The sequence below is a fragment of the Nansenia antarctica genome (assembly GCF_963989245.1).
Source record: "Nansenia antarctica genome assembly, chromosome: 20".
Lineage (NCBI taxonomy): Eukaryota > Metazoa > Chordata > Actinopteri > Argentiniformes > Microstomatidae > Nansenia > Nansenia antarctica.
In genome coordinates, this window is record NC_137693.1 from 8,714,814 (window position 1) to 8,734,788 (window position 19,975).

Sequence of the window (19,975 nt, forward strand, 5' to 3'; positions counted from 1 at the left end):
TCCCTCCCTCCCTCCTCCTCCACCTTCTCCTCCTCCTACCTCCTCCTCCTCCCCCCCTTCCTCCCTCCCTCCCAGGTCTCTGAGTCAGGGCAGCACCAACTCCAACATGCTGGACGTGCAGGGCGGGGCCCACAAGAAGCGCGTGCGGCGCAGCTCGCTGCTCAACGCCAAGAAGCTGTACGAGGACGCCCAGATGGCGCGCAAGGTGAAGCAGTACCTGTCCAACCTGCAGGTGGAGGTGGACGAGGAGAAGCACCAGCTCATGTCGCTGCAGTGTGAGCCGGCCTACAGCACACGTGAGTCGCAGCGCTACTGGGGGGGACACGGAAAGTTGTTGTTGTTGTTGTTGTTGTTTTCATAATGCACTGGGACACTGGAAGTCGCACTCGCCTATTTGAAAACACAACAGAACACTATAGAACACAAAAGTAGCCAAATAGAACCCACTAGAATACACTAGAACACTGTAGAACACTGTAGAACACTGTAGAACACCTTAGAACACACTAGAACACAATATAGCACAGTAGCAGCACAGACAACTGTGTTAACACAATATAACTATAACATGAGCAACATGAACTTTTTCCAGTTAGAAGTATTTAACTTGTCCTACACTGCCACCTACTGGCCTTGACATACATTGCAGTTCAAAAGAGAGAAGTGGTGTAGCCCTTGCCTTCTTTACCCCTGTATACCCCTGTATACCCCTGTCTAACCCTGTATACCCCTGTCTAACCCTGTCTAACCCTGTATACCCCTGCGACTGACACGAGACTTACCATGTCCCCCGTTCCCACGGTTACACAGTGTCGAAGAACCTGAGCGAGCGGCGGTCCACCAAGTCGGACATGTCCCCCGTGTCGCTGCGCTCGGCGCTGCCGTCGGGCAAGGCCCAGAACCGCGTGTCCCAGGTCCTGCAGGTCCAGGTGCCCCTCTACCCGCTCCGGAAGAAGAGCACGGCCAAGGACATCGCCGCCCTGCACAGTGAGACACGCCCCCTTTTATAACCACACCCCCTTTCATTACCCAAGCCCCCTTTTATTACCCTCCTCTACATGGGTTCCTTTCTCACTTAAAACATTGTCGTTGTCGTTGTTTTTTAGGTTGTTGTCGTCGCTAGTGACTTTCGCTAGTGACTTTCGCTAGTGACTTCGCCAAATGATAACAGTGGGTTTCTGAAACGTAGCCGTTTCAACATTTGCTAGATCCGGTACCGTGTGTGAGGAGACTGCAGAGGGTGCGGTCCGGCGGTCCGGCGAAATTTAAGAACGCACTCTCAGTTAGAGAAAGACAACGGTGTGATACAGCTCTTTATACCCCCACTCTCAACTCTCTCTGTCTCCTCCTCCTCCTCCTCTCCCCCCTCCTCCTCTCTCCCCTCCTCCCCCCTCCCAGACTCCAACTCCTCTCCTGTCGTGGTGAAGAAGCCCCCTAGCTCAGCGGAGGACTGGAGCGGGCGGAGACCCCCGGCTGACGACACCCTCTCCTCCCGCCACTCCAGCCCCACCGTCTCCCCCCAGGGCTCCCCCCGCAAAGGTCACACCCCCCCCCCCCCCTGAACACACCTACACCCCCCCACCTACCCCATACACCCCCCCCCCCCCCCCCTTAGCTGCCTTCCCCCCCTGGCTAAGCTTGACTTAAAAGAGCTGTGTTGCTATGGGAACGAGTTAGCCTTAAGTGTCAGTTGGAAAAGTGTTTTAATGCCAAGCGACTGACTAGCCTCCTGCACACAAACGCATTTATCGCGTATGATTTAGCTACGATTAACGTTACTCGTAGCTGACACGCCCCCATGGTTTATGGAGCAGTTTGGTTTTGTTTGTCAAGTAGCTAGCTAGCCCCATAGTTCAAGCTAGGCGTCAGTTATGGGGCTAGTAGCTAGCTAACACTGTAACTCCAGCGCGGTAAACTACTTCACCAGTTAAAACTGCTAAGCGGTATACTTTTCTCCACATTATATTCCTCCAATATATATACGTACGTTTTCCGCAGAAGAAAAGGGAGTTGATCTCTCATATCTTCCGCCGCTAGGTGTAGCTGTTTCGGCCGCCATGTTTTTTTTCTTCTGTCAAGTGTCTTATTTTACCTACAATGCATTGCGTGACAGGCTATCTAAGTCAGTCTCACTCTAGTCAGTCATAGGTGAGCTTTATGCAACAGGGAAACTATGAAATTTATTTATTTATTCTTAGTTTTTTTTAGCCACTGTCTTGTCTCAACCAATCACACTGTGTTCTCTTTCTCTCTCTCTCTCTCTCTCTCTCTCTCTCTGTCTCTCTCTCTGTCTCTCCTGTCCTTCGGATTGGCTTAACAGGGGGCGGCGTGGCGGCCCACAAGTCCCATAACTCCTCCTCCTCCAGCCATATGAACCTATCGGGGTCCTCCTCGTCGTTGACCAGCGAGGCCGGCGTCAAGGCGGGCGTGGCCGGCCGCAGCTACGGCATAGGTGGGGCTCTCCTCCACCGCAGGATCCGGCAGATGACCACCGCCATGACCGCCATCGGGGAGGAGGAGGACAGGGACAGAGACAGAGACAGAGACAGACACAGGGACATGGAGGTGGAGACAGGAGCAGGGCCAGGGCCAGGCCCAGGAGTAGGGAGCCCTCCAGGGCTGCTGCAGAGAGACCCAGGGCCTCTGCGTTACCCAAGGCCCCAAAGAGGCTTTGGACCAGGGACGGGGCCGGGGACCCCTCCCCAGACAGGGCCAGAGACAGGGACCAGTCCTCCGTACCGCTCAGGGCCCCAAGGAGACCCCCCCCGTGCCCCATGGCCCAGGCCAGGGACCCCTCCTCCACCCATAGGGACAGGCCCAGGGAAGAGCCCTCTGAAACACGCAGGGCCCCAGGGAGCTCACAGACCTGGGGCCAGGCCAGGGAGCCCTCCCCAGACAGGGAGAGAACCAGGGCCAGGGACCCCAGAGCTGAGCACCCCCTCCAGGCCCAGACCCCCAGAGTCCCCCCTACGGAGGAGGCTGCGTTCCCTGTCCCCCTTCAGGCTGTTCAGGGACAGGAGCCAGTCCAGGGAGAGGCTGGTGGGGGTGAGGGTTCTTGGGGAGGGGGAGACGGAGCCCCTCTTACCCCAGGACGAGAGGCCTGGACAGGGGGAGCAGCAGGAGGAGGCAGGCAGCAGCTCAGGCAGTCCCAGCCTCAGAACCAGACCCTTCCGATGGCTCTGTAGAGACAGACACAAGAGGAGGAAGACCCTCTGACAGACAGACAGACAGAGACAGGCAGACAGAGACAGTCTGTAGATGGATGGTCACTGGAGTTTAGTTAAACTAGACGACAGGGGGGGGCGGCTGTGGCGCAGGAGGTAGAGCCTCCGTCTAATGATGGCAAGGTTGGCAGATCGGCGGTTCGAGCCCCGGCTGGTCACATGTCGAAGTGTCCTTGGGCAAGACACTGAACCCCAAAATTGCTCCCAATGAGCAGGCCGGCGCCTTGCATGGCAGCTCGCCGCCATTGGTGTGTGAATGTGTGTGTGAATGGGTGAATGAGAGAGCATTGTAAAGCGCTTTGGAATAAGGCGCTATATAAGTCAGTCCATTTACCATTTACGACAGACATCAGACAGACAGACTGAGACAAGCTTCTAGGGACTGAACAACTTTATTTTTGTGAAAACCCATTTTCATTTCAGTTGCCATGGCTGTGTGATGGATATAGATATCCTTTTTCATTTGCACTTGTTAGCTCATAATTTTCAGTTCAGTTGGTTCTATGAAAGGTTTGTTAGTGAATGTGTCTGCCTGTGAATCATAATGTACAGTACTATCATATACGTGTTTGACATGTTTCAGTCCACATTAAGTCGAGTCAATCTGCCGACATTATGCAGTGTGATTTTTGAAATCTGCAATTTGATCTCAAGTCGTTAAGGATCTGAGGACTACCGTAATGACAGTAGTAGCTGCTACCGTACAGTTCCGCTACAGCAACTGATGCTGAGAGAATGTAAACATGGACATGGATAACTGTAGACTGATGTATGCTGCATAAGGACATGTATTTGTACCCGATGGTGTTTTCATGACAGACAGTACCAGTCAAACGTTTGGACACACTTTCAACAGTCAATTGAATGGGAGAATGTGTCCAAACTTTTGACTGGTACTGTGATATGGGTTATATATTTGTTATATGAGTTACAGTTGCTGTTTTTGCCATTTTGGTAAACATAACAGAACCCCAACACGGACAATTATGGGATGTTATGAGTTCAAGCCCCCTGTTGTTCACCTTTCCTACAGGATTGAATATGAAATATTGAAATAAAGAAACGATGTCAGTTGATCGACAGTGTAGATCAGGGGTCCCCAAACTACACACTTGGACCGCCCCTTTGAACAACGTCGCCCCCACACAGTGGCGCCGGCAGGATTCGATTTCATAGTACGCACAGAAACGTAAAAAACTTTGCAGAAATAGCGCAGACTAGCCTACAATATAGGGATGTAGCAAGCTACATGGTGGCCAACAGAGGTATCGACAGACACTCCCACATTTTCCCACCTGTTTCAAGCAACGATTATTTAGATCACCTCTCAAAAGAAGAAAAACTAAGATATGTGAACAAACTACACATTTTGGACACTTGCGATCCATATAGAGCACCCGCCGCAGTATTTCAATCACTAAAAACAGCGAAGTCGCTGCCAGAGCTGCAGTTCGGTGATGTTTACATATCTTGTGGAGAATCATTCCCCTCACACTGTCGCCAGTACTGTACTCTGATGCGCACCTTCCCACTGACATTCCCAGCGCCGTCGGCAAACAACAAACGAACGGGTTGAGTGATTGGCTGAACGCAACGTGAAATACTTTATTAGGGGGTGTTCACAGTCAAGCCTGATTTATACTCCTGCGTCGAATTTAGCCTACGCGAGAGCTCTCCAAGTTTATAGTTCTACGTTGGTCCGCGGACCGCGTCGCGTTGGTCGGTGTACCCATAGCGGCATAATGGCGATCAAAAAACGTATTTTTACGATGTAAAGAAAATGTCTATAATGCATTGAAATGACAGTAAACTAAGATAATAAGATGGTTATCATACATTTTCAAATCTTTATTAATAAGTAATTACAGAAAAGGTAAATGACATTTCTGTCATGACTTCCGCATTTACGAGAGAGTCGGAATGTGACGCTACCAAGCGGACCAATCACAGTTCTTATAGATAACTTTACATTAAATATGTCTATCATAAATATAATTTAAACCCAACGAACAGCCATGGGGCTCCCTGTAACTAATCATTTATTTCTAAATAAACAGGATTGTACATCTCGTAAATGTGAATCGCGCTATAAGGAATGCACAGCACTATGCACAGCAGCTATGGCTCCGTTGGAACGGTGTACACAAAGCAGCATAATAGCGATCTTTTTGTTGTTATGCTTGTTGTAAATAAAAGTTCTATGTTTCATTGAAATGACATTAAACTAAGAGAATACGATGGTTATCATAATTTTTCAAATCTTTATTAATGAGTAATTACAGAAAAGGTAAATTACATTTCTGTCATGGCTTCCGCATTTTGGTCTACGAGAGAGTCGGAATCATGTGCTACCAAGCGGACCAATCACAGAGCTTACGGTTGCGTAGAAACTGACGCGTTCTTAAATTTTTGGAGATGTGCACGTCAACCTACGCCGTAGGCAAGGCGGGCCCACGCGGGACTACGCAAGGCTACGGCGTTGATTTTACGCAGAAGTCTAAATCGGCCTTCACACTTGACTTATTTTTTACGAAAAAAGCGTGGCCTTCAGCGCCTTTTTACATACAACCCTATGGGAAAAGGGGAAAAAACTGCCGCTTTTTAAAAAGCGAGAGAAAAGCGCAGCTGCCTTTTAACTTTTCAGAAAGGCGCTGTGTGTCGTCAAGCGCCTTTCTGACACCTGATACTGGTGTTTCATAACGTGGTTCCAGTGTTAGCAGCATTCGGCAGAAATCTTCATTTTCCGCAACACTGTTGCAAATATACCCAGTTCAACACAACACAAAATACATATAATTATTAAGCACGTTTATTACATTAAAAAAAAATCCTTTAAAAAAATGTTTACGCACAGTGCGTACAGGATTCCGGCTGCCGGCGCCACTGCCCCCACACACTCTCAACAATGCCAGAAACATATTTTGAAAAGTACACTTGTCCCTTAGTTATAAACTATTTTCATTAATAACATTATTAGTTAGTTTCACCCGCCCACAGAATGCGGTACATTCAACGTAACGTTCCATAGTGAACGAGCACGGATCTATAGTAGGTGCACGCGAGCTAGAACGAACATTCAGAGAGATGAAAAATGGCCAAACGTTTGGTAAAGAGAAAAGTTGATTCAGAATGCAGGGTTTTTAACCAACAGTGCACAAGTGAAAACGAAATAATTTTACCGATATGTTCATGATCTGTGTCAAGCAGGGTTTTTCCTGCATAGAGAATTATGAGGCGGCTGCCTCCGTCATATTTCTTGCCGCCTCCAGCTCTCGACAAAACTCTGACGGTCGTATTTTCTACAAGCGCTGCACTCGGTGGATTTCTGTAATTTCTAACTGCGCCGACGTGATGGCGGGGGCGCTGTTTCGCAAATAAGTTAGCTTTCGTGTTGATTTATAGTTGATGTTGACTGCTCAAGGAGAATACATATTTGAAAGTACAGAATGCCTGAGAGCCTTATATTGCATTATATTACATTACATTTTGAATGGTCATCTGGTGCCTGAATATTGTGTTTTCCTTTACATAAATAATGACATTTCCACCATAAATTGATGCAGAAAGGGCACAAATTGGTGCATCTAAATTCACCAGAATGCAAGAAATTAAGTGTTTGATGCTCGTTTAAGGACCCCCAGACAGCCCTGCTTCATGGGTTCCCCCGTGTATGATGAGGGTCCTCCCTCATGTATCAGACTGTAAAACTGATTATATTTCATTGACATATCACTATAGGTATAAATTCCATCCAAATTCAACTGTTTAGACTTTGTTTGCATCCACCAGTGCTCTCCTGCGCGCAATTGCTTTGCTCAACCGCCTCCATTTCACACCGTTCCACTCCGTTCCATATTATTTTATGTTAGAGACCGACCCAGGCCCCCCATCACAGAAAGGAAAAATGATGTGGCCCTCACAGAAAAAAGTTTGGGGACCCCTGGTGTAGATGAATGTCAGTGAGGCTTCTGGTCTGTCTCAGTGCCGTTGGTGGGTGTAGAACACTGTGTGCTGCTCTGAATGTCCTTGTTTAAAACACTGTGTTAGTAGTGGTGTCTGACCCTCTCTCCCTTCCTCCCTCTCTTTCTCTCTCACTCTCTCCCTCCAACCCTCCCTACCTCTACCTCTTTCTCTCTCTCTCTCTCTCTCCATCGCTCCCTCCACCTATTTCTCTCTCTCACCCTCCCTCCCTCCCTCCTTACCTCCACCTCTCCCTCCCTCCCTCTCTCTCTCCCACCAAACCTCCCTACCTCCACCTCTTTCTCTCTCCCTCTCTCTCTCCCTCCCTCCCTCTCTCTCTCCCACTAAACCTCCCTACCTCCACCTCTTTCTCTCTCCCTCTCTCCCTCCCTCCCTCCCTCTCTCTCTCCCACTAAACCTCCCTACCTCCACCTCTTTCTCTCCCTCTCTCTCTCTCCCTCCCTCTCTCTCTCTACCCTCCACCTCTTTCTCTCTCTCTCCCTCTCCCTCCCTCTCTCTCTCCCACCAAATCTCCCTACCTCCACCTCTTTCTCTCTCCCTCTCTCTCTCCCTCCCTCTCTCTCTCTCTCCCTCTCCCTCCCTCCCTCTCTCTCTCCCATCAAACCTCCCTCCCTCCACCTCTCCCTCCCCCCCCCCCCCCCCAGGCTATGCTCTGATGCCAGTAGGGAAGGCTGCAGACACCCAGTCAGACTCCAGCCACAGTGAGATCTCGTCCCGCTCCAGCATGGTCAGTAACTGCTCCGTGGACTCCATGCTCACCGCCACCGCAGACGAGCAGCACCGCGGGCCCACCAAGACGCACGCCGACACGCCAGGCAACACACACTCCAACTCTGACCAGCCCAGCACCAGGTAACACACACACACACACACACACACACACACACACACACACACACACACACACACACAGATGCATACACACAAGAGACACCAGGCAACACACACTCCAACTCTGATGGCTGCCAGCCTACCACCAGGTAACACACACACACACACCCCCCCCCACACACACACACACACACACACACCTCCTCCAACAAACTTCCTCCAATTTCCTCCTCACAGCTGGGCTCCAATTATGTGTTGCGCTTGTTAAACTGCCACAGTGAGCCAACCCAGAGATCATAAAACAGACAACTGTTTAATAAGTATCCTGTTCTTACCTCCCTCCGCATTCATTGTTGTTGTTGTTGTTGTTGTTTTTAATATTAATAGACAGCCATTTACTGCAGACTTAACAATGTGGTTTAATTGTCCTCCTATGGCTAGGACCCTCTCTCTCATAAAGATACATATAAATAAATAATAACACTGCACCACAATCATTCCACTTTTTCCGTCATTATTTTACGACCGCCCTCAGACCTGCTGTGACTTTGGCTTGTGTATTAAATTAAAGGTTTGCTCAGTAAAAAAAACAAAACACTTTCACAGAATGGAACTCGAAACAAACCCAACCATGAAAAGTACAATAGGACTGGGGGGGGACGGGGACGGGGCAGGGGGGGAGGGACGTGCTGAAACAGCAGTGTTTACGGTCGTCTCGGCTCAATGATGAACCCTCTGGAAACTGCAGTCTGTCCCTTCCACTGATTAGGAGCTGTTTTGAGAAGGGGGGGAGGGGTGGAGGTGGGGGGGGAGAGAGAGAGAGAGAGTGGGGTTATTGGCCTTATTGACTTGTGTTGTCGTTAACCTTGTCTGGCCGGCCACAAGGTGAGAGAGAATTGACTTTTTAAGTTGGAGAAGAAAAACAGGGAAAGAGTTTTTCGATGAGCTTTGTCCTTCCGTGTGTGGCCTGTGGAGGGCTGGGGGGGGCTTGTTGTCATTTTGGTCGCGTCTGGTGTTCAATTTGATTTTCGCAAACCACCTTAACCTCAACCTTAACCTCTCTTTCTCTCTCTCTCTCTCTTTCTCTCTCTCTCTCTCTGCGCATCTCTCTCCCCCTGTCTCTCTCTCTCTCTCTCTATCTCCCTGTCCCCCATCTCTCTACCATCCTATCTCTCTCTCTCCCCCTATCTCTCTACCATCTTATCTTTCTCTCTCTCTCTCTCCCCCTATCTCTCTACCCCCCTATCTCTCTCCCCCCATCTCTCTCCCCCCTTCTCTCTCCCCCTATGTCTCTCTCCCCCCATCTCTCTCCCCCCATCTCTCTCCCCCCTTCTCTCTCCCCCTATGTCTCTCCCCCCTATCTCTCTCTTCCCCCATCTCTCTCCCCCTTCTCTCTCCCCCTATGTCTCTCCCCCCTATCTCTCTCTCTCCCTATCTCTCTCCCCCTATCTCTCTCCCCCCATCTCCCCCCCCTCCCCAGCTCGTCGTTGGCGGCGAGGGGCTCGGTGACGCGCGGCTCCACCTTCACCTCCTCCCCCAGCACGGAGGAGCTGACCCCCCCCGACCACGCCTCCCTGGACAGCGTGGTGGACAGCGGGCGGGGCAGCTGGACCTCCTGCTCCAGCAACTCCCACGAGAGCTTCCAGAGCCTCCCCCCTCCCCCCGGGGGGGCCACGCAACGGCCCTGGGACCACCACCACCACCTCCACCACCACGGAGGCAGCGGCTACCGCCACGCAACGCAGCTGGCCGGCCCCCCCATCGCCGAGGTGGAGGCCGGGCCGGTCTGGGCGGGGGGAGGAGGAGGAGGAGGAGACAAGAGACACTCCCGGGGCAGCAGCTCGGACCTCAACCAATCGCGTCAGAGCTGGGCGTCGTCCAGCTCGCTGTCGGACACGTCGTACGAGGGCAACTACGGCACCATCAAGCGCCGCGCCGCCGCCGCCGCCTCCGCCGTGGAGGGAGGGGAGGGGCCCGAGGGGGGCGGACCCCAAAGCACAGACTCCGCCTACAAAACGGTCACCTCCAGCACAGACAAAGGCCTCATAGGTGAGGGGGGTCATCACACAGCTAGCTAGCTAGCTACCTCCCCTTTTTATCTGTTCGGTCTCCCCTTTTTATCTGTTCGGTCTCCCCTTTTTATCTGTTCGGTCTAGCGACCGCCCCCCTTTGTCCCTCCTGTGTGTGTGTCGTGTGTAGGTGGTCACAATCTAGCGACCTCCCCTTTAACTGTCCTGTGTGTATATGTTGTGTGTACTGTGAACCCCCACCTGTGATGTGATGTGTAGTAGAGAGATGTAGAGGGATGACAACAGCAGATTTTAGCGTTTTTTCTTTTCTTTTCCACTTGAAACTTTAAATCTCATACGGCGACGGGGGATGTGAGCTCCACGCTATTTACCTGGCTGTTACCTGACCAGTCCAGACCAGCTCTGTCTCACCTGTACACAGTAGCCAGTGCAGATATGGCTCCAAAATACCAACAAACAAACAAACAAACAAACAAACAAACAAACAAAAGAAAACGTAACAATGTTTCTCGTCCACTCATTCTGCTTGAGAGCTCCATTGTCACTCACTGCAGTCCAGAAGCGAGCTCATGCGAATGCTAATGCTAATGCTAATGCTAAGAGCGCTGGCTCACGCTAGCTGTCGCGGTTTTTGCACACGCGGCGCTGTTAGAATCTGCTGCTGCCATCCATCCCACCTACCGTGCCTGGCTCTCTCTCTCTCTCTCTCTCTCTCTCTCTCTCTCTCTCTCTCCCTCTCTCTCTCTCTCTCTCTCTCTCCCTCTCTCTCTCTCTCTCTCCCTCTCTCTCTCTCTCTCTTTCTCTCTCTCTCTCTCTCTCTCTCTCTCTCTCTCTCTCTTTATTTGACTGCTGGTAGTTCAGCACACACAAGTGGTGGAAACATCTCATTGATTTATTTTCTCCATTTTTGTTTCTTTTCTCCCCCTTCCATCCTCCCCCCTTTCCCCCCTCCCCTCACCTCCCTCTTTCATCATCACCACCCCCCCTCCCCCCCCTCCACTCCACTCCCCCACCCCCCACTCTCCCCTGCGGGCGTACAGTGTACTGTGTCACGTCCCCCTCCAAGGACGATAGCCGGTACAGGGGTCCCCCCCGACCCCCCCGGATACCAGGGCCTGGCCCTGGGGGACGCCGGGGTGCCTGACGGAGGAGCCCCCCCCCCGCGGCCCCCCCACCTGCGTCCCCCGGACTATAGCGTGGCCCTGCAGAGGTCTAAGCTGCTGCTGCAGAGCCCGGGAGGGCTGGCGGAGGCCCGCAGGCTGGCCTCCCACCACCAGGGGGAGCTGCTCTCTCACGCGGCGCTCTCCAGGCCGCCCAGCGTCTGCCTGCTGCAGGGCCTAGCCGATAGTGAGGATGGTACGTCCTGGGGAGGGAGGGAGGGAGAGAGGAGGGAGGGAGGGAGAGAGAGGAGGAAGGGAGGAAGGGAGGGAGGGAGAGAGAGAGGGATAGAGAGAGAGAGAGAGAGACACAGAAGACAGACAAAAGAGAGAGAGGAGGAGAGAGAGAGAGACACACACACACAGAAGACAGACAAGAGAGAGAGAGGAGGGGGGAGGGAGATAGATAGAGAGACAGACAGACACAAAAGAGAAAAATGGGGGGGATAGGACAGAGAGAGGGAGGGAGGGAGAGAGACAGACACAAAAGAGAGGGGGGGTGGGGGGTAGAGAGTGAGAGAGAGAGAGAGAGAGAGAGAGAGAGAGAGAGAGAGAGGGGTGGGGGGTAGAGGAAGCCAGGTAACTCTAGTGGGACCTGACCAGAGAGAAGGACAGAGCAGGACACCACCTCACCTGTGCTGCTGATGCCTGTAGCATGCTCCACGTTTATGATTTGATAAATATCACGTCTCTCTTTCTGTGTGTGATGGATGTTGAGTGTGTGATGTTGAGTCTCTCCGGGCGCGGTTAACCCTCTCCTCTCCTCTCCTCTCCTCTCTTACAGACGAGCAGGTGTCGGCCGTGTAGAGCTGGTGATGTCACTCACACACACACACACACACACACTCCTGGACGTCGGAGGAGGTCGAGGATGGATTGATGGATGGAGGGAGGGAGGGAAAGAGGGAGGGGTTTAAGCTAACGCAGCCTACACTGTCACTCCTCAGAGCACACACACCCCCCCCCGGCCCCTCCCGCCGGACGGCCCCCCCCCCTCCTTCCTAGATGACATCATCATCACCGCCCGGTCGACCACGGAGCCCGCGGACGTTGCCGTAGCGACGACCGACCCCTCGCGGGACTTGTACAATCATCTCTTTTTACTCCATTTTAACTAAAAGGTTTTAGAAACTCCTCCCCCCTCTCTCTCTCCCTTTTTAGGCTTTCAACCCCCCCCCCCCCCCACACACACACACACACTGAACAGAACTGTAAAACGGCCTGGGGTGGGGGTGTGTTGATGGATGTGACTTCCGGGTTCAGGGAGTGTGGGATGCAGAAGGAGAAGAGGAGGAGGAGAAGAGGAAGAGGAGGAGGGGAGGAGGAGGAGGATGGGACCACGCCCCTCTCTGATAAGCCTAGCGTGTTTTAAACAGACAGAACCTCCACGTGCTCCTGTGCTCCGGTGTTCCCCGGGGGGCCTCCTGATCTGGTTGTTTTTTCTCTCAGTCGTCGATGTGAAAAGTGTTTATTTTGCCTGTTTTTTGCAACTGTCAAGCTTTAAAGTGGCAGCATGAACTGTTAAGGGTGTGGAGGAGGAGGAGGAGGAGAAGAGCAGAGACAGGGAGGGAGGGAGGAACAGAGAGGTGTTTGGTTCTGCTCAGAGCCAGGGAGGGACAGGGAGGTGTGTGGTTCTGCTCTGGGGTGAGATGGAAGATCTGAGATCTGGAAAAGCAGCAGCAAAGTCCTCCAGAGAGGAGCGCACACACCTCTCACACACCTCACACACCTCTCACTTACCCAGAGTGTGAATGCGTGCGTGCGTGTGTGAGTGGGAGGGTGGGTGGGTGGGTGGGTGGGTGGATGGTTGGGAGGGTGTGTGTGTGCGTGTGTATGAGGGCGTGTGGGTGTGTGTGTGTATACATGTACATGTACGTGGCCATGAGAGTGTGTGTGGAGAGCTTATCAGACCTGGGCTAGCTTTCGCTGCACTTCGGCCCGCTGCGTCTGCACCTCCCTCCTCCTCCACCAGAAGCCCTCTGCGCCTCCCTCCTCCTCCTCCACCAGAAGCCCAGGGGACGACCCCCCCCCCCCGGTACTGTAGTCGCACGCTGCCCCCCCCCCCCCCCCCCCCCGCTCTGCGTCCAACAGCACCCACCGTGTTCCGGGTTGTTCTGGGTTTTTAATGAGTTTGCGAACAAAAGAAGCCTCACTGCTGTGTAGACTAGCACAAAGTGTTGTTATTTTATTGTGGTAACAATAAAAAGGATATATATATATAATTAGCACTGTACAAACATTATAGTTGGTTAAGCTTTAAGATTCGGCATGCTGCCAAAACAGCGAAAAAAGTGTTTACACAGATGCTTACAGGACGTGTTTACAGTATTTTGTTAGACTAGCAGTTGTCTATTGAATTACAAGCTACAAAATGTATAAACGATGACGTTTTTAGGTCGGTTTGATTTGTTTGTTGCTGTTGCTTTTTTATTTTTATTATTATGCAGTAAAGAATATTTGGATGCAGCATACGGTGATGAACACATTCTGTTGTGTTTTCTAACGCCTCTCCTCCGTCTTGGCTGTGTGATGTCTGCTTTATCCCTTTCCTGGTTTGATAGATGGGCCAACGAGAGGACAACAGTGCTCGTCAAGGGAAAATCTATTTAAACGGCAGGTTTGCATCTCCATTCCCTTGTTCAGAGTGTATTATACCCTTTGAAAAAAAAGAGTACATTTTGTAGGATATTTTAAAAAGAGTTTTGCTTTCGTTGTTTCTTCTTACTGTGAGGAGCGAAGGCCCGTTATGTATTTGTACATAGTCACACCGACCGTCTCCAGGGTCGGGAGGCAACTGAATGGTGTTGTGTTGTTAGGGACGTAACTGGACTGTCTTGTGTTATGATCTTCTCCCTCGGTTCTCTGTATGTGACTCTTATTTTGTATTGTTTTGCCATACAAAGACTTGAAAATATGAATGGTAATATATACAGTTGCATATATAAATTTATACATATATTTTTGGTTTGTCATAAATTAATGTTAATGATCATGTATAGATGAAAAAGAGAGTCCTCTATAAAAAACAACAACAACAACTATTTTTAATATTTTGTTATAATAAAATCCAAGATCGTGATTGCCCTTTTTTCTTGTCGCCGGGCAGGAATCTGACGAGGATTTTGATTTCTTCTTCTTCTTCTTCTCTCTATGTCTTTGTGTTGGTGCCATCTCTGCTCTTTGTACATACTACATTTGCTGCTGTGTATTTGGTTTTGACTCCTGAAGCGTTGTACAGATGTTTGGTTGAGGTTCATGACACCCCCCCCCCCCCCCCCGCTCCTGGTCACGCCGCCCTCCTCCCCCCCCCTCGACCTCTGGGCAGCGGCCCTGTGGAGAAACAGCCTCTAGCTCTTCCACACAGGGGGAGGCTGCGGGAGGTAGAAATCGTAGGACGATTCATTGTATGGGATGGAATGACGTTGTTGATACCGCTGTTGATACCATTCCTCATTCCATTCTATGTATCACAATGAGTCCGTCCTCTGATTTCTACCTCCGCCAGCCTCCCCCTGAGGACCACCCTACACACAGGGATGGGACAGGTATAAACTAGATGGCGGTAGCTCCTCCCTAACCCTAACCCCCTCCAGGCCTACACCACGAGGGTCCAGGGGTTTTAAAACCAGGGCTTGTTTCAGAACAGGGTCTTAGGAAACAGGGTCGCTCAACTCCGGTCCCTTCGCCCCCCCCCCCCCCTTTGAGCCGCACCTTTTTATGTTCCAGCCCAGCACTAGCACACAACCTCATTCAACTACTCAAAGCCAACAGGGAAGAGGGCTAGCTAGTCAGCTAGTCAGCTAGTCCGCTAGTCGGCCCTCGGACCTCCCCAGCACTGATTACCCAGACACCTCTCCTCCTCAGCACACAGAGGGAGGGGCCGTGGGCTCCTCTCATCTTTGCACATTCCTCACACTCCCTGACCGTTACCTGGGTTACCTGTAGTATTACTGTCCAGCTGCCATCACCTCTGCAGAGTCAGCATATTGTATAGATGCACATGTGTTGATTTTCTTTCTTCTATTATTTTTTTTTTTTATGTTTGCCTAGTTTATATACACAGCTGTAGACCTGTGGAAGTCTGCCAAGACATTTTGCGTACAGTAGCAACGTCGTCATCCATTTTGGCTATGGATGATGATGATGATGGTGGTGGTGGTGGTGGAGGTGGTGGTGTTGATGCCTGTGCGTGTTGTCACTGTACTCTCTCTCTCTCTCTCTCTCTCTCTCTCTCTCTGTCTGTCAATCAGATGCGCTGATCATATTGATTGGAAGCAGCATGTGGATGCCAAACCCCAGTCTACTGTTAACGACGTAGACATAAACTAAACACAGGAGCACAGAGAAATAGCCTACTATACAGATGAAGACAAACCGCCACCCCCCCCCCCCCCCCCCCCCGCTGAAATGAAACAGAATAGATTTGGTTGGAAAACATAAGCTTCGTTCAGAATGTTGAGCCTCTTTGAATACATGTGTCGATTCCATCGTCTGACCTTGTCATCAAGCCTCTCTCTCTCTCTCTCTCTCTCTCTCTTTCTCTCTCTCTCTCTCTCTCTCTCTCTCTCTCTTTCTATTGAAATGACATTGTGTCTGCATACATGTGCGTCATTCACATGTTGTCATAGATCAGATTAGATCAACTGGAAAGTGGGAAACTAAACTAGCCACTCAGCTAAACCACACAGGGACAATAAATACAACAGGACCAATAGCAACATAAAAACCATGGCTTACTCCTCTCAACATCCAACATTCAAGACATTCAACACTTTCAGCCTTGAAACCTGACACCGTGTCTCCTGTATTGAGGCTGAAGAGAATCACAATACAGACAGTTTTCTGTATTGGTGGTATGTGTATATGTATATATATATAACAACTGTCTGTATTGTGATTCTCTTCAGCCTCAATACAGGACACAAGGTGTCAGGTTTCAAGGCTGAATGTCTTGAATGTTGGAAGTATGCAATGGTTTATATACAGTATGTGTGTGTGTGTGTGTGTGTGTGTGTGTGTGTGTGTGTGTGTGTGTGTGTGTGTGTGTGTGTGTGTGTGTGTGTGTGTGTGATATACAGTACAGGCCAAACGTTTGGACACACCTTCTCATTCAATGCGTTTCCTTTATTTTCATGACTATTTGGTACATTGTAGATTCTCACTGAAGGCATCAAAAATTAACAACAAAAAAGCAAAGGGTGGCTACTTTGAGGAATCTAAAATATAAGACATATTTAGAGTTATTTCACACTTTTTTGTTAAGTACATCATTCCACATGTGTTCATTCATAGTTTTGATGCCTTCAGTGAGAATCTACAATGTAAATAGTCATGAAAATAAAGGAAACACATTGAATGAGAAGGTGTGTCCAAACTTTTGGCCTGTACTGTATATAATATAGAAATATGAAGAAATATGTGATATGCAGAAAGATGTGATATGCAGTCAGAAGTCATTTCAATACAAATTCATCCAAATGTTGTTTCTTTTCTTCCCCTATGAGGCTCCTCTGACAGCACCAACACTGTGGTCTGACCTGTAAGCGTTCTTGAACGTGCCCTGTGTGCTTCACAACTCACTCCCCCCCCCCCCCCGCCTTCTGGTCTCTCCATCCTATTACCCCGGAACGCAACGAGTGAGATGTGAACTGTGTTCTGTAAACGCAAGACATGGGCGTCATGGTGCGTTCAAGTGCTCCTCGGGAACGAGACATTACCGATTTCATTATCTCCCGGACGGAGAGAGCTCCTGTAAGTCCCACCCATGTGGGTTGATTCAGAGATGAACTCTGAGCGGAGGGGGAACTCTGACAGCTCAAAGTAACACAAGTTTCCTCGCGGGACATTTTGAGAGTTGACTATTTCCAAAGAGCACTTGAATGCAGCATTACTGCACACTGAACTGCACAACTGTAAGCTTGACTGTAGCAACTGTACTGCACATGTCTGTTACTAAGGTATTATTGTCATGATTATTATGGTCTGTGGCTGACTTTGGGTGGTGTCTTACACTTTTCATAGCTGTTGTAACTTATGTCTTTTAGAAAGACAATGATTTGCTTGTATGCTTTTTTGTATTTTTACCAGTGATTGTAAATACTTGTTATATTTTTGTTTAAGAGAATGTTTTAAAAAGACAAAAAGTACATTTTATTTCTCCAAGTCTACTGATATGAATTTGGACAATAATAAACTGTTAAACGTTGTGCTTTTGTGTGTGGGTGTGTGTGTGTGTGTGTGTGTCCTGGTGATCATGTGATCCCTAGGTCTTATGAATTTCAGCTACCAAGAAAAACTCAAAGCAAATATTATTACTTTAGTTTCTTCCCCTTGATATTTACAATCAATTAAATCTGTACACTCAGAAAACTCCACACAGTCAAGTGGTATTTGAAAATCATCCCTCTCTTTCCCCCTCCTCTCATTCCCCTCCTGTGATGTCCAGTATGAGCCTGGATCAGACTCTGAGAAAATCATTTGGAGCACATGCTGCTTTCAAGGTCAGCCTGTTTCCCCAGTTGTTAGTGGTTTACTGCCAGAAATGATGTGTGTGTGTGTGTGTGTGTGTGTGTGTGTGTGTGTCTGTCTCTGTGTGTGTGTCTGTTTGTCTGTGTCTGTGTGTGTGTGTGTGTGTGCGTGTATGTTAGGTACTACAGTATGTTGAGTGTGTGCGTCTGTCTGTCTGTCTGTGTCTCTCTGTCTGTGTGTCTGCGTGTATGTTGAGTGTGTGCTTGTGTCTGTCTGTGTGCGTGTGCGTTAGGTACTACAGTATGTTGAGTGTGTGCAGGTGTGCGTGTGTCTGTCTGTGTCTCTCTGTCTGTGTGTCTCTCTCTGTCTGTGTGTGTGTGTCTGTTTGTCTGTGTGCATGTGCGTGTGGGTTAGGTACTACAGCATGTTGAGATAATGACCACCTCAGGTGTTCACACACATAATATGTATTGAATATTGTACATAATATGTATGAATATTATTCCCAAGCTAGGTCAACATGGATAAGATCTGCATTGACTTATTCATCGATTTTCTCACAAGTAATTTTAATCTGGTTCTATTATTGATATTTGATTAACAGGAGGTTGGAAGGGGGCGGTGTATGCGGGGGGGGGGCTGTGTTCTCCAACACCACATTCAAAGGCCCGGCAGAGTTCACACAGAATTTTTCAGAACCAAGTTCACCACCTCTCTGGGAAATGATTTGCTGAAATTACACCAGAATATCAATTATACATCACACAGCTGAACAGAACATCAGCTGCCAGAGTTTGATAGAGGAAGTGAAGATAATACCAAGAACCTTGGTGAGTCAGTTCTGGAGTCGGCTGACTTGTAGATGTCTACTTTTCAAAAAGTTAGCCTTGTAATGCTCGGAAATAGCCAGGTATGTATGTATTTGCCTTTGTTTGGATGATCAAACCCGTGTTGTGTGCCATACTTGAGTTCACTGCCTTTGCCCATATCTGTACATTCTGTCCATTGACATTCCTCAGAACGGACTGTGGTGTGTGTGTGCGTGTGTGTGTGTGTGTGTGTGCGTGCGTGCGTGCGCGTGCGAGCGAGTGTCTCTCTGTGTGTGTGTGTGTGTGTGTGCATGTGTGTGTTCCAACCCTCTGCCCTCCTCTCTGTCTGGGCAGGTGTTATTTACGACCTGTCGTGTAGGAGAGGACAGGGGGGCCGTTGTTACTCTGGTTCATAGAGGCGGGGGGTCAGAGGTCAAGGGTCAGCCTAGTGATCAATGAGTCTGTCCAGTGGTTCTTCTCCTGCCATGGCTGCTGCCTGGGTCAGTACAGACGTTTGTCATCCACCTGTGTGTGTGTGTGTGTGTGTGTGTGTGTGTGTGTGTGTGTGTGTGTGTGTGTGGCTATAGGGTTGTATTCAAGTTTCAAGGAGTTGTGTGTCACTGTGAGGCTCTTTGTACCCTCTACAGACCCAACTGTGATTGGGGGAGATGGAGAGAGAGAGAGAGAACTAGTTCAATGTGAGGAGAGAGAGACGGGGAGGAGGGAGAGGTGGTGTGAGGGAAATAGATGGGGAAGAAGAAGAGGGCAGAACTCTAGCTTAGTGAGGAGGAAAGAGAGAGAATGAGAAAGAAAGAGAGAGAGAAATGGAAAGTGAGGGAGACCCTGAGCTGGCTCTCAATGTGAGAACGAACGACAGAGATGTAGAGAGAAGGGGGAGGAGAGGGGAGGAGGGAGGTACATTCAAGTTTCAAGTCCTTGCTTGTTAGAGCCTAACAGTCCCAAACAGTGTCATCATGCTCGACCAGAGATGCTCCATATTGTCTTAGAGACAGAGGAGCTGATCATAACCACATAGTTACCACAGTATATCAGATCAGACTTTATTGTCATTGACAGAGTACTAAGACAACGTAAGTAAGTCATGTTTATTTATATAGCACGTTTTATATACCACATTTTATATAGCACATTTTACAACGACAAACAGCCGCCCAAAGTGCTTATGAATGAATGAATGAATGGTCTTTATTGTCATTAATATAGTACAGGTACCATACAACGAAATTTGGGAGGGGGGGCTCCCCTGGTGCTAGGAAAAAAATACTAAAAACAAGAAGGGAAAAGAGCTGGTTTACATAAATAAAGGCTATACACTATCCACTATACTATACTATACAAATAAAACACTGTGCTGTACTCTATGCTATAAATATCCTAACATTTCCTATCTCTGAACCTTATTTACCCGAGGGTTGTCATATTGCACATAGTATTATTGCACATTCATTTAAAGT

General features: G+C 49.4%; 1 protein-coding gene across 1 annotated transcript in view; it reads left to right on the forward strand.

Annotated features, from left to right (window-relative positions):
• The window catches only part of rapgef6 (Rap guanine nucleotide exchange factor (GEF) 6), a gene marked incomplete at both ends in the record, with an annotated part of 44,806 nt that extends 32,776 nt beyond the window's left edge, over window positions 1-12,030 (forward strand). Inside the window, 9 exon segments of the mRNA XM_080549412.1 lie at window positions 76-296; window positions 811-987; window positions 1,399-1,539; window positions 2,321-2,452; window positions 7,850-8,057; window positions 9,517-10,085; window positions 11,107-11,152; window positions 11,154-11,422; window positions 12,008-12,030. Coding sequence (XP_080405538.1) covers window positions 76-296; window positions 811-987; window positions 1,399-1,539; window positions 2,321-2,452; window positions 7,850-8,057; window positions 9,517-10,085; window positions 11,107-11,152; window positions 11,154-11,422; window positions 12,008-12,030 — 1,786 coding nt within the window.
• Between the last annotated feature and the right edge of the window lie 7,945 nt (window positions 12,031-19,975).